Source organism: Gymnodraco acuticeps, unplaced genomic scaffold (genome assembly GCF_902827175.1).
Source record: "Gymnodraco acuticeps unplaced genomic scaffold, fGymAcu1.1, whole genome shotgun sequence".
NCBI lineage: Eukaryota > Metazoa > Chordata > Actinopteri > Perciformes > Bathydraconidae > Gymnodraco > Gymnodraco acuticeps.
This window is the reverse complement of record NW_022992053.1, coordinates 2007597-2021485: the sequence shown is the minus strand read 5'-3', so window position 1 is coordinate 2021485 and position 13889 is coordinate 2007597. Positions and strand designations below refer to the sequence as shown.

Genomic DNA, 13889 nt, shown 5'->3' with positions numbered 1-13889 from the left:
GTTAAACAGCATATTAGCATTGTAATTTTGAAGATGTTAGCATTCTTATGTTAGCATTTGTCTGACCATTAGCATATCTCTTAGCGTTTTCAATGCTAACCAGAATGCTCAGGGGTACTCAAACTTTTTTATTAAAGGTCCACTTGTGAATTTTATACAAGGTCACTGGTCCGGATCAATGCCAGTAAAGTCCCCCCTCCCCCCTTCAAGACACGCCCGCCGGCAAGTTTCAACGCACGCCGCCGAGTGGACGCTGCGAGAAGCAGTTTCTTACGGCGCGCTATGCATGGAGCCCCCTTGAGGGGGTTTCCCGATATGTCGTTGCAGTAAATTAAAGGGTGTTTCATGTTGTCGTTGCTTTGGACCTTCTTAATCTACCTTCTTTGGGGGCCCCCTTCTGGTCCAAGGCAAGCGCTTGCCTGCCTTGCCTGTCGGCAAACGGTGCCCCTGTATACACACACACACACACACACACACACACACACACACACACACACACACACACACACACACACACACACACACACACACACACACACACACACACACACACACACACACACACACACACAACACACACACACACACACACACACACATTCAATTAATACATACAGTATGGTGGCTTGAACTAGTGGGAGCAATGGCACTGTTTGTCTGTAGCCAATGCCTTGAACCTCGGCAAAAAGGCATTAGAAGCATTAGAAAGTCAAGGTAAACTTGCGGTTAACCGTTGCGGTCTGCAATGCGTGTCACGCTCGCGCACACAAGTAAATATGTATGCACGTTCATTCTCACAACGCATCAGAAAATATACATTAATTTACATCAGAATCCGAAAGTTTATAAGTTTAAGCATACCAATAATTTTTATTTTTTATAATGGGACACAGGGTTCGGTCCGGATTGATTTGAAGTTCGGTCCGGACCCGGACCTTGGTCCGGAGTTTGAGAAGCCCTACTGTAGTATGTCAATAAATATGTGAATTATAAAAGTTCTCTGACCTCAGATGATTTTAAGATAACAGGGCTCATAACAGCCTGAGGTAGTGTATATGCATTACATTCACCTGTTGATGTTGTCTTTAGTTGTTGGTTAGTATGAACACTTTTTTTGAAGCTTATTATTATGATTATCCTCCCAGACTGGGAGGCTCGGATTGACAGCCATGGTAGGATCTTCTTTGTGGATCACGTAAACAGAACCACTACATGGCAGCGTCCCACCGGACCCCCGGCCCCACAGGGCCTCACCCGCTCCAACTCCATCCAGCAGATGGAGCAACTCAACCGCAGGTTGGCTTTGTGAAGAGAACTGTGGTGCCATAACCATTGTGTTTGTAAATGTAAACCCTATTTTCAGATGTTCAATATCTCACTTAACCAGGGGGTTCATTATTATCTAACTAATGTAACTAAAAAAGCATATACAACCTCTTTCACTAGGGAAACACCAGCAACTTTTGGATTCATCTCTCTTCTGTAAAAAAGCCTGTGTTTCACACTTCGATTTGACTGAAAAAAAATTACATTTAGTTCTCTTTGGTGTCACCTTTGGCTATAAGTGGTACTTATAGGTGTGCTTTTTGCTCTCATGGCTTGTGAGAGCTTGTGTTGGACCCCGATTTGTAATACTGCAGAGGCAAGGGCTTTTATCAATGCGCCATATGCTAAATCACAATTGTGTTACCTCCTTTGGCATTTTATGCTAGAATAGGGGAAAACTGTCTTTTCACAGCAGTAACTTTATGTTTGCTGTGTACCACAGGTACCAGAGCATCAGAAGGACCATCACCAACAGCGACCGGCCAGAGGAGAGCCCGGTGGACCTGCCTCCTGAACCAGAGAGTGAATTGATGCCTCACTCCATTACGGGTGGGTTTCATTAGACTTTAAACACACAGAAACATCAGAGGTTATTTACACAAGAACGCTACACTCATTATGGCCCAATTAAATGACTCACCTCTTGTAATTGATTAATCTCTTGAAATACTACGGTAAGCCATGCACAGAATTTGTTTTATATTATATACATATGTAAACAAATGTCTCAGAGTAGCATTAGTCTGTGGGTGTGTTTCTTTAACATCCCTGACAAAGAATGCTGGAGAAAAAAAATTGCAAATCTGTGATATACATAAAAAGATTGCTCCGGTTTACAAGTTTGACCAGTGTGTGTTGATTTGTTTTGCAGAATACCGGCGAGAAAGTGCAGTGGCTCACTCCAGCGGCCGCTCGCGGCTCTCCCTGCTGCTCCAGTCCCCCAGTGCCAAGTTCCTGTGCAGCCCCGATTTCTTCACCGTGCTGCATTCTAACCCTGTCAGTTCCACATCTGTGACCCCCCACCCCTCAGACAGACCCAATATACAAGCACACACACTGAAGTCACCCTAACTCGTAATTTTCCCTGTTTTCGCATTGTACCTAGCCATGCAGATAGATTGGGTTCACGTTTTGTGGGGCATAGACCATATATAGACAATGGGATTCATAATTTAGTTTAAAAAACAAAAACAAACAAATTAATCCATCATTTAATGAATAATTTGCTATAATACCGTTAATAATTTTTCATTATTTCACATCTTAATGATTTCATTTGCATATTGTTAACACCATGCTGTATGCAGCACTGATCCAACACATTATATATAAGACTGTTATACTGTATGTCAAGCGTTTATTTTTGAATGATTTTCAATTCACTGGTTTCAGGACATTTTGTCCGAAAAAAACAAACAACTAGTGTTAAAATAATATTATCCACATTGTCTTGCATTTTGAGTGATTGAAGTGAAAAGACCTCAAATCTGTCCTCTTGTCTCTGATGCCCCCCCTCTGCCCTTCTCTGCTCAGAGTGCCTACCGCATGTTTACGAGCAACACCTGCCTGAAGCACATGATCAGCAAGGTGCGCCGGGACGCTCACTACTTTGAACGCTACCAGCACAACCGCGACCTCGTCACCTTCCTCAACATGTTCTCCAACAAGCAGCTGGAGCTCCCCCGGGGCTGGGAGATGAAGCACGACCAAACTGGGAAGGTGTGTGAGTGTGTGGTGTATGTGTGTGTGTGTGTGTGTGTGTGTGTGTGTGTGTGTGTGTGTGTGTGTGTGTGTGTGTGTGTGTGTGTGTGTGTGTGGCCTAGCATTACTATACTTGTGGGGACCTAAATCTGTTTACACAGTCACGTGTGGGGACTCGCCTCCCTTATGGGGACAAATTGGAGGTCCCCATGAGGGGAATCGTTAATTTTAGGGTGAAGACTTGGTTAGGGTTAGGGTAAGGGTTAGGGTTAGGCATGTGCTGGTTATAGTTAAGGTTAGGATAAGTCTCTAGGAAATGCATGTAAGTCAATGTAGTGTCCCCTGAAGTGATGTATACATGGTATGTGTGTGTGTGTGTGGGGGGGGGGGGTTGTGACCCCACACCTTGGATTTTTGACCTGAGATAACTCAACCATGAAGCTAATTTATTAATTATCTTTAAAAAAAGAAAAAAAACATTTAAATTCAGTAACCTAATCCAAGTAACACAATATTAAAGTCACCTAATATAAATTATTTCCGTTACTTTTAATCGTTACCTAATGTGCTCATTGCCTATCAACTGTTGTCACGTTGATATTTTTTTGCAATAACTTACTCTGTAATGTGATACTGCCCCTTTATTCTGCTTTACCTACAAAATAATGGCCACATTTCCACCTAGTAAAGGCCCAGTGTGAGACTTCTTTTGTGAAGTTGTGTTAAATGTGCACATGAGCATGATAGTGTATTATATTTCATTTTAAAATGTATTTGAAATGATAATTTTACTTTTTTTTTTAATTAAATGTTTCACCAATCTGCATCTGTGAGAGAAAAGCTTTTTTTGTTTCATTACATTACATGACATGTCACTTGTTAGACACTTTTATCCAAAGCGACTTACATACTCAATACTGTGGACAATCCCCACAGGAGCAATTTGGGGTGAAGTGTCTCAGGGACACAACGACATGCTGACTGCAGTGGGGTTTGAACCTGTGACCCCCTGATCCCAACACCAACGCACTAATCCACTGCGCCACACGCCTCCCAACATTTTTATGATTACGTAACTTAATTCCATGTATTACTACGCCCCACCCTACATGTGTGTCCAGTCATTGTCCACTATATTTACTGCTGATTTGTTTTTGTTATTGATTCTGCATATAAAGATGTGTTAAGTCTATCCATGCATGACATCTCAATCCTCAGGCCTTCTTTGTGGACCACAACTGTCGCTCTACGACCTTCATTGACCCCCGGCTCCCCCTCCAGAGTTCTCGCTCCACTGGGCTGTTGGCCCACCGCCAGCACCTGAGCCGCCAGCGCAGCCACAGTGCTGGGGAGGTGAGAGACTGCACCACCAGTCACCTGGAGTCAACTTAATGCTGGGGAGACACTGCAATGTTTGTAGAGGCCACTTTGAAGGAGAAAGTGTTTTGTGAGTTCCTGCTTTTGTTGGCAGGGAAGTTATCCTGCCATTCCCTGAGGGGGAACCGTGAAGCAAGGACAGCAGGGCGGATTTCAATAGAAGTCAGCTAGAAAATAGAAACGAATGGCAGTAATTTGAAACAGCTGTTTATTATAGTCAAACTCTTAAATCTTGATTCCTGCAACATAGTCCTTAAAGATTTACTACTGTAATCCCAGAATGAAAGGTTGCTCCGCTCATCTTCTAAAGCTCTACATACAGCATCACAGTGATTCGCTTGGTATGATTGTGTACACTGCGGCCATTGACAATATCATTCTTGTCTCTTAAATGTTTAGAAACTTCACATTACTAGGTTCAGTTTTCCTCTTAAAGACTTTTGGATTTTGGATAGGTGCCCTGTAAAAAATCAGTGCATACTTACACAGTAGGGAATATTTGAAAAAGGTGACTCAATAACCTTTTTACTACGGGAAAATACAAATGTAACTGTTTAAAGGTACTAAATGTAACTTTCATAAAACCCTTTTCATGATATTATAAATGGAATAACGTTAATTTCTGTAATGTTCCCATAATGTATTTCGTGTCCATTGGCTCCGAGATACTAACTAGCTTGCCGTTTGCAACCTTAACCTTGACCTTAGCTTGGCTTACAGCTAGTTAGCTGTCCCTGTGTTGCATTGGTCTTCGCTAGTAAAAAGCATTCATTAACTATACACCTTAACATTGTAAAGAGAGGCTGTGGCTCAGTGGGCTAGTGCGTTGATCTTCTGATCAGGGGAGCACCAGTTCCACCCCCCCTGCAGTCAGCATGTCGTTGTGTCCCTGGGAAAGACACTTCACCCCAGATTGCTCCTGTGGGGATTAGCCACAGTACTGAATGTATGTTAGTCCCTTTGGATAAAAGCGTCTAACAACTGACATGTAATGGACTGTTTATAATTCAATTTAGCTGGGGAAGTAATTTGGCAAGCTAGCCTGCTAACTTAACCACTTATGGCGCATTTCCATTGCAGGGCCTCGCTCGGCTTAGTACGGTATAGTTAGGCCTTGTTAGGCCAGGCTCACTTTATGCTGCGTTTCCATTACAGTTTAGTAGCTGGGGCTGTAACTATAGTAACCCAGTGTAGAAGGAGCCGTGACGTCATCTTCAATGCGAAACACAAAACCAACATCAGCCGTTAGCTGTTAGCCGATCTCCATTCAGAAAACATGCATTTTAAAAGGGTTTTTCGCCTGCCGTCTGTCTGCAGACTTGTCAAAGCATTAATTCATGGTTTTTACTAACCGGTATCAGTGTGTTGTTACTTCGGCATCATTTTGAAACGTGTATTACAATTAAATCACGGTCAAATATGTTCATCTTGTTGTAGTTGTAGCCCCCTTGCCAGCGATTCTCTCTCTAGTTTAGCATACTCAGCCCGACTCAGCCTGGTTGTTGGTCCGCTAAGAACCTCGATTTTATGGGGCCAGAAAAACTGTGAAATCGTACCCGCTAGCCGGTACTACGCCTAGTAGAAACGCAACCAAAAACGGCACGGCACGCTTAAACCGCGCTATAGTGAAACTGCGCCATTAGAGTTAGATGTTAGTGAGCCAGTAAGCTAAAGTTAGCCAACTAGCTTCAACTCAGCACGCAAGCTAGCTTATTGAACAGTGAAATCAGGCCAGGAGAAGATCATCCACTCGAGACAGCATTTCTCTACGTGTGCTACACGCTGTTATGCAGTGGAGCTGATCAGACGCAAAAGACTCAAGAGTGCAAATAAAGCGGCAAAACATCCCAACTCTTTCACATACAAATCAGTCCCCATTGTTATAGACAACTGAGAATGTCGGGGAGCGTATCAATTGTTACATATGTACCTTTAACAATTTAAGGAACATCTACTTTGTCTTCTAGGTTTGTCTTTCTAGTGTTTACACAGCAGACATCCTATATTTAATACTGTGATGAAATATATTTGCAGCTGTTTTTTTTTATACATTACTGAAATGAACGCAAATGGCAGCTTGATGACATTGTACATTTATGCATGTGGAATACTATAGAAAATGGTTTGCAATAACATAAGACATATAGTTCATGAGTTAACAGAGAATGTTCAGATATTCCGATGGTTTGTAGAAATAGGATGCGAGCTGAACTAATGTGCTTCCTTTTGTCAAAGGTGGTGGACGACTCCCGTCAAACCAACCCCCCCGTCATGCCGCGGCCGTCCAGCACCTTCAGTGGCTCCAGTCGAAGTCAGTACCACGATGTGGTGCCTGTGGGTAGGTCAGGCAGGATCACATGACGCATGCAATATAAGCAAAGCATAAAGTTCCAAACACACGCTAGAGTCAGAGATAAATGCACATTCTTCCTGTTCCTCCAGCCTACAACGACAAGATCGTGGCGTTTCTACGGCAACCCAACATTGTTGAGATTCTGCAGGAAAGGCAACCCGAGCTGGCCAGGAATAACTCGCTCAAGTAGGACGCCCACTCTTCCTCTCCTTCTTTCTCATTGCTTCATTTTCTCTCTCTCTCTCTTTCGCTTACACCCAACACCTCCATTATCATCATCAGTCAAACTGAACACACAGTTAACCTTTCATCCTAATGGATTGTGTCAGTTTACCCCCTGATGTGTGTGTGTGTGTGTGTGTGTGTGTGTGTGTGTGTGTGTGTGTGTGTGTGTGTGTGTGTGTGTGTGTGTGTGTGTGTGTGTGTGTGTGTGTGTATGTGTGTGTGTGTGTGTGTGCGTGCGTGCGTGTGCAGGGAGAAGGTGCAGTTTATTCGCAGTGAGGGGGTGACAGGGCTGGCTCGTCTCTCCAGCGATGCTGACCTGGTCATGCTGCTCAGGTGAGGCTGTACCTGTGTGTCAGTGTGTGGCTCTAGGGGACATACTATTGGTCACAAGCAGCTCACTCCCAGAACAACAGGGGCTGGGTATCGCCACTGATTCCCAGAAACAATATGATTCAATATCCATTCCTTTCTGGTAATTATACCCCAAACATATAGCTTTATATACGTATACATATAGTACTGTTCCTTAATCCAAAATGCAACCAGACATCTGCCTTTAGGAGCTGCTCTTGGCTTATTTGTTGTCAGCAGATTACTTGTGCCTCACGTGGATCTTGATACCACGCAAGACTAAAAAGCATCAACCACCCACGAGAGAAGGCGTATATTAAAAGATTGATCAGGGGGTTTTATAAATCCAAATATCATCATTCATTTGATTGAAGATCAATTTAAAACATACCATTTATGTATTTTTAAACCTAGCCGTACAGTCTCATTTGATCCACCTGTGTTAATGCCGTGTAGTTCTCAGACGTCTGACTGTGTTCTGGGTGTGTACTTCTCTCTCTCTTTCAGCTTATTTGAGGAGGATGTGATGTCATACGTTCCTCCGCTGCTTCACCAGAGTTACTGCCTCTCGTCTCCTCAGAGCTCCCCCGGTGAGTCTCACTCTGTCTGCTCAGGTTTATTGGCATGATGCCCCCTGTCTGGCCTTTATTAAATTCTCTCTTTTTATTAAATGTTACACCTTCCACCATGAGGTTCGGGTTTACATTGGCTTTTCAAATAGAAGATGCAATTTCAATATATAACTCAGGTTGATATAAAACATAAAATTAATTTACATACAAAAGACTACTTTAAACATCAACGCACATGTCATTTTTTCAATGATTCAATATGCAGTAAAGTAAATCTTGAATGATGTACAGAACTATATCTAAGTTTATTTTTTTTATTTAAAATGAAGCTACTTGTTTTACTAGACGGGTATTGAATAATCCGGTTGTTTCTTGTTTTTGTGCGTATTGTTAAGGATGCTATATCCTCTGTGGCCTGTGTGTAAAGTGTTGTTAATATATTATGTGGAAAAGTAGTGACCGTTGTTGAAGCAGCTAATGAGAATCTTAACTAAACCTATATACACACATGTCCCTGAAAACCTTCAAAGACCATATACATTTTAAGTAGCTGTCGTTATAATTTCCATCATAATTTAACAGAGAAAAGCAAAAACAAAAAATTATAATTCGCTAATCAAATGCCTACATATTTTTCATTCTTTCTGTTCATTGATTTTTAGTTGAATTACTACAATACACGTCAGCTTATTTCACATTTGTGCATACCAAGTAGCCATGTATTTTATATATTTATAGTTATTTGGGTGAAATAGTAGTAGTGGACATACACACCCAAACACACACTTCTTGTCAGTGTTTATCTGTGACTGTCTTCCCACACTGAGCCTACCTATGAACAGACTCATGGAGAGATGTGCCTCTGTGTGTTGTTGTGTTGATGACAACAGCCTGATACAAAATAACAATGATCAGGATCAACCTGGGTAATGTGCTGTCATGTTCAGATTTTGAATTCAACTCCAGATTTCTCCTCTCTCATTCAGGCTTAAGCCAATTTCTACTTTGGGTCAATTTATCTCAATCTCTTTTTATCGGTTTTCCTATTTCCCCCCCCCCCTTTTTTTTGTCTGTCAACCACATTAACATTGTCCATTTCTCTGCCTTTTTCTTTTTTTCCTGTCTCCCCAACCCCTCTTATATCTCAGGCACCCAGCGAGCCAATGCCCGTGCTCCCGCTCCCTACAAGCGAGATTTTGAGGCTAAACTGAGGAACTTCTATCGAAAGCTGGAGACCAAGGGTTATGGACAGGGACCGGGAAAAGTCAAGTAGGTTTAAACTCCAAAGGTAGTCAAGTATGGATTGTCTGATTTAGCACTGATTTATATAGAATACGGGATAACAGGCAGGAGAAAAATCAGTGCGTATTGCTCTGTCTGCAGTTGAATCTATACTGAAACATGTTGTAATAAAGTATTAAGTAGGGATTTATTTCTCTGAAAAGAAAAACAATCTGTCTTTCTGCTAAAAAATAATGGAGGTCCATCAACCAGTCTATAAATATCTTAAAAATAAAGATGGATGACATCTAATTAGGGCTCTTCAGCGTCAGAGGATGAGTCTGGAAATATCACACGTTTTTAATGCTGTCTATATTCTGATATCTCTTCATCCTCTGTGCCATAGAGCTCCATCGTGAGACCAACCATTTTAATATTACATCAGCTTGCTACTGTACTGGGTGACACTGGGTGACATGAACGCACACTTTATTTATTGTCACTCAACCACACATACATCTTCCTGCTGACACAAAGACTCACCAGAGAACCAGATGTGTAGTAATCCGCTGCATTACTTAAGTACTAAAGTAATTTACTTTAGTACATTTTAGTGCTAAAACAGTTGCATTGAAAATCCAAACTGACAACAAAATATATCTGTTGAAGTAATATTCCAAGCCAAAATGTTAAAATAATGTAGTTTTCAGCCTCTCAAATACAGTTTGTAGATGTCCTGCCTTTCTCTTTTTCTTTATTATATTAAAGTGGATATCTCTGGGTTTTGAACTTCCACACAACAAGACATTATTCACATACAGTCTAATATTGATGTGTGTGTGTGTGTGTGTGTGTGTGTGTGTGTGTGTGTGTGTGTGTGTGTGTGTGTGTGTGTGTGTGTGTGTGTGTGTGTGTGTGTGTGTGTGTGTGTGTGTGTGTGTGTGTGTGTGTGTGTGTGTGTGTGTGTGTGTGTGTGTGTGTGTGTGTGTGTGCTCTCAGGCTCATAATACGGCGGGACCACCTTCTGGAGGATGCCTTTAACCAGATAATGTGTTATTCCCGCAAAGACCTGCAGCGGAGCAAGCTCTACGTCAGCTTTGTGGGCGAGGACGGGTGAGAGAGATGACTTCTTCACAATTATTTTCCTTGTCATTTGTCAGACAGTGTGGGTGACTATTTGTAACAGAAATGGATCGAGCTATATTTCAACTTAGCTCAGCCCAGATAAGCAACAGTCCTAACTGGAGCAAATGTTTAAACTGAAAACTAAAGAAAACATGCTCATGGCAGAGATGATTGGCAGCATCATCGTGTTTCAAATGGCTGATGATATATCCTGTGTATCAGTTTATTGTATTAACTAGTATCCTTTTCTTGATGCAATAGCATGTGCTGATGATTGTGGGGGTGTATCTTTGCTAAAACAACCCCCAGTTCTTTAGATTTCACTCTAACTGTTGTGTACAGCATCATTGCAGGAGAAAAATACCCTATATGTTTTGATTCAAAGTGGAAAACTTTGTGTATGGATAAAAGCAAAATGCAGCAAAGTGTGATTGAAACAGATTCAGCAAACTAATGATGACGTTGATGATCATGGGACTTCAACGTGCCGTAGATCTGCTGTACCTAACACAAAGGTCGATCCAGTGTTCTACATTGTTGTGGACCGTTTATGGTCTGATGAGTGCTCTTTCAAAACAGCGGTGCAATGATGACGTATTTCTTAAAATTTGAAGGTTTTCAGTGTGTGTGTATAGGTTTAGTTAAGATTCTCATTAGCTGCTTCAACAACAGTCGCTACTTTTCCACATAATATATTAACAACACTTTACACACAGGACACAGAGGATATGGCATCCTTAACAATACGCACAAAAACAAGAAACAACCGGATTATTCAATACCCGTCTAGTAAAACAAGTAGCTTCATAAATACCCCGACCCGCAAGTTAGCATAGCAAGGAGCCCCTGGACAAAAGCAATCACATGTTTCTCTTACATTTTGTTATATTGCAGAAAAACAGATCTGTGGCAAACCCATAATATATAAACATTTTGTTAAGCAAATACATCTCCACATATCAACACCAGTTTTATAATAATTAAAGCATAAATGCAATTGCTTCAAGTAAATTGCTGATGTTAGGCTGCAAACTCACTACATCACGTGGTTTGCTTCACCAATGCTTAGCTAAAGGTAGCTAATGTTCGACGGGATGGTGATTGGTCCCTTTTAGTAACCACAGCTTTTATGACACATAAATTAAGCATAAAAACTTCAGACATACTGTGTGGTAATTACTGACCTAGTTCATGTCGTAGAATAATACTTTAAAATATCTTCAGCTTGTGTTATGTTGTTGAATCCTCTTCTTCTGCAATGGTGTAATAGAGTTCCCACCAGAGAATTGGCGCCACCTACTGCTCTTCTCCATAAAACAGAACATTTTACAGAAAACTGTAAAATGTCTGACAAATAAAAATAATTCATTACATTTATTAGAGCGCTTTTCCAAGTGCTCAAAGTGCTTTACATTACATATATCAGACAATATGTAACAGTTATAGATGGCAAATCCGGATCCTTTTATGGATTCAAGGTCTTCTGAGTCAGTCATTGAAGAAATCCTGTTCATACGAGTCCTTTTAGTCCAACCCAGTCTCACGGCATTTCGTGTTATAGTCACGACATTTAATCTATTGATTCGTGTTCACCAACACGATTTTCCCCTTTTTTTCGTGTCACACAGAACGATTTTAAAAGCAATGTATTTTTATTGGTAGTATGTTTCGTGCCTGCAGCACGTCTTTTTGTCAGTTCGGGTCTTGGAAGACCGGAAGCTGTGTGGTTCATAAAAACATGTTCTTACTCAATATCAAGCCACGATTATTGTTTTTATTTTAAATCGTATAATGTCGGACTTTTGTTGCCGTCTGTGAGGAAAAGAAATGGCTCAGAGCCTCAGAATACTGAAATCTGTATTTTTTAAATCTTTTGTTCCTTCTAATTTCGTACGGTGGCCCTGAAGTGCAAGACACCACAGCATTTCACAAAACACAACAGCATTTCACTAAACACAACAGCATTTCACATTGGACGGAAAGGGTATTCCTTTAGGGAGAACACTTCTTGTTTATGAGTGGACAGAGCCAGCCAGAGAAGCACTGCTGTGATTGGTTGTTTTTGCTGCCAGTCAAGAAATGACGCTTCGTGATTGGTCAACGCCCGACAGCGCAATAACCGGTCCCAACCATGGGGTCCCAACACCTCAGACGTTAGCACACACTCAGAGCTCACAGCTCCTCATATCTGTTCAGAAATCTGGACAAAAGTTAAACATGTACAAACCACATGCTGTCTGTGTCATGGCGAATACAGTCGCTGCTTTATTTATGTCTGTATGCCGTTGTTGTGAGTGTGGACGGAGCAGCTACAGGTTAGTTTAGCCTGATGGATCCGATTCCATTAAGAAAACACGCATTTTAAAAGCTTTTCGCCTGCCGTCTTGTCTGCAGACTTGTCAAAGCGTCAATTCATGGTTTTTACTAACCGTTATCAGTATGTAGTTGCTTCGGCATCACTTTGAAACATGTATTACAATTAAATCACGGTCAAATATGTTCATTTTGTTGTAGTTGGTATCTCCCAGCGCCGGTATATCCCATAGGATTTACATGGAGATACGCCCCGTCCAGCGCGTCTTGTTTGAATGACAGGAGCAAACACAGCTGACAGCCGCGGTGAAACTCGAGTGATTAGAGCGATGCGAATATTGAGTAGTCTACCATAGTATTTACATGGAGATAAGCCCCTTAAAAACCATGAATTAATAAAGCATTAATTCTGTGTTTACTCCTGTCATTCAAACAAGACGCTGGAATCGGATCGATCAGGCTAAACTAACCTGTAGCTGATCCGTCCACGCTCACAACAATGTCATACAGACATAAATAAAGCAGCGACTGTATTCACCATGACATAAGAGGCTTCTCAATACTCAAATTTCCCCTCCTCGACTCCCCTCCTCGAGATTTAGACCCGCCCACAGGAGATGCGAGCGGAGGACCGAGGAGGGGAACCGAGGAGAGAGGAGGGGAAGCAGCAGACGTTTAAATAAATGAGAACTCCTCTCCTCTGAGCGGTCATTTTAAAGAGACGTCCGTTCATTATTACGTGGCAACAGCTGCATCAGCTGTCGAGTGTTTTGTCATAGCGCTGTATCTCTGTTAGATCAGCTGAACATTGTTCCCCCACATATTTACTTTGAATTCATTGAGAGTGCGGTATAATGAGACAATAACAGGCTACAGATGCGGACACACACACACAAATATATTTATATAAATATATACAATTTAAAGTATGAGAGCACTCTCATAATAACGTAACACAATCAGAGACTGATATATCCCCCCCTCTCTCTGGTCGCTGAAATGGGGAATTGAAATTACGGGCCAAAAGTTGTATTTACAAGTAGGCCTATTAAAAGTAAGCAGAGGACACCAAACCAACTGAGACCCGTCTGTCTGCCGTATTTACACACTGTACAACACACACCTACACACTGTACCACACACACCTACACACTGTACCACACACACCTACACACTGTACCACACACACCTACACACTGTACAACACACACCTACACACTGTACCACACACACCTACACACTGTACCACACACACCTACAGCTCTTAAAGCATAAGCCGTTGTGTATTTTATTATGTGAAGCAATGGTCTTAGAAAAATATCGAC

At 41.7% G+C, this 13889-nt stretch overlaps 1 protein-coding gene across 1 annotated transcript in view; it reads left to right on the top strand.

Annotated features, from left to right (window-relative positions):
- hecw2a (HECT, C2 and WW domain containing E3 ubiquitin protein ligase 2a) overlaps positions 1 to 13889 on the top strand; it is a 71841-nt gene that overhangs the window by 33010 nt on the left and 24942 nt on the right. The window contains 11 exon segments of the mRNA XM_034202054.1: positions 1146 to 1296; positions 1769 to 1875; positions 2198 to 2322; positions 2860 to 3045; positions 4246 to 4380; positions 6640 to 6742; positions 6847 to 6943; positions 7232 to 7315; positions 7841 to 7923; positions 9054 to 9174; positions 10126 to 10239. Of these exon segments, the coding sequence (XP_034057945.1) occupies positions 1146 to 1296; positions 1769 to 1875; positions 2198 to 2322; positions 2860 to 3045; positions 4246 to 4380; positions 6640 to 6742; positions 6847 to 6943; positions 7232 to 7315; positions 7841 to 7923; positions 9054 to 9174; positions 10126 to 10239 (1306 nt within the window).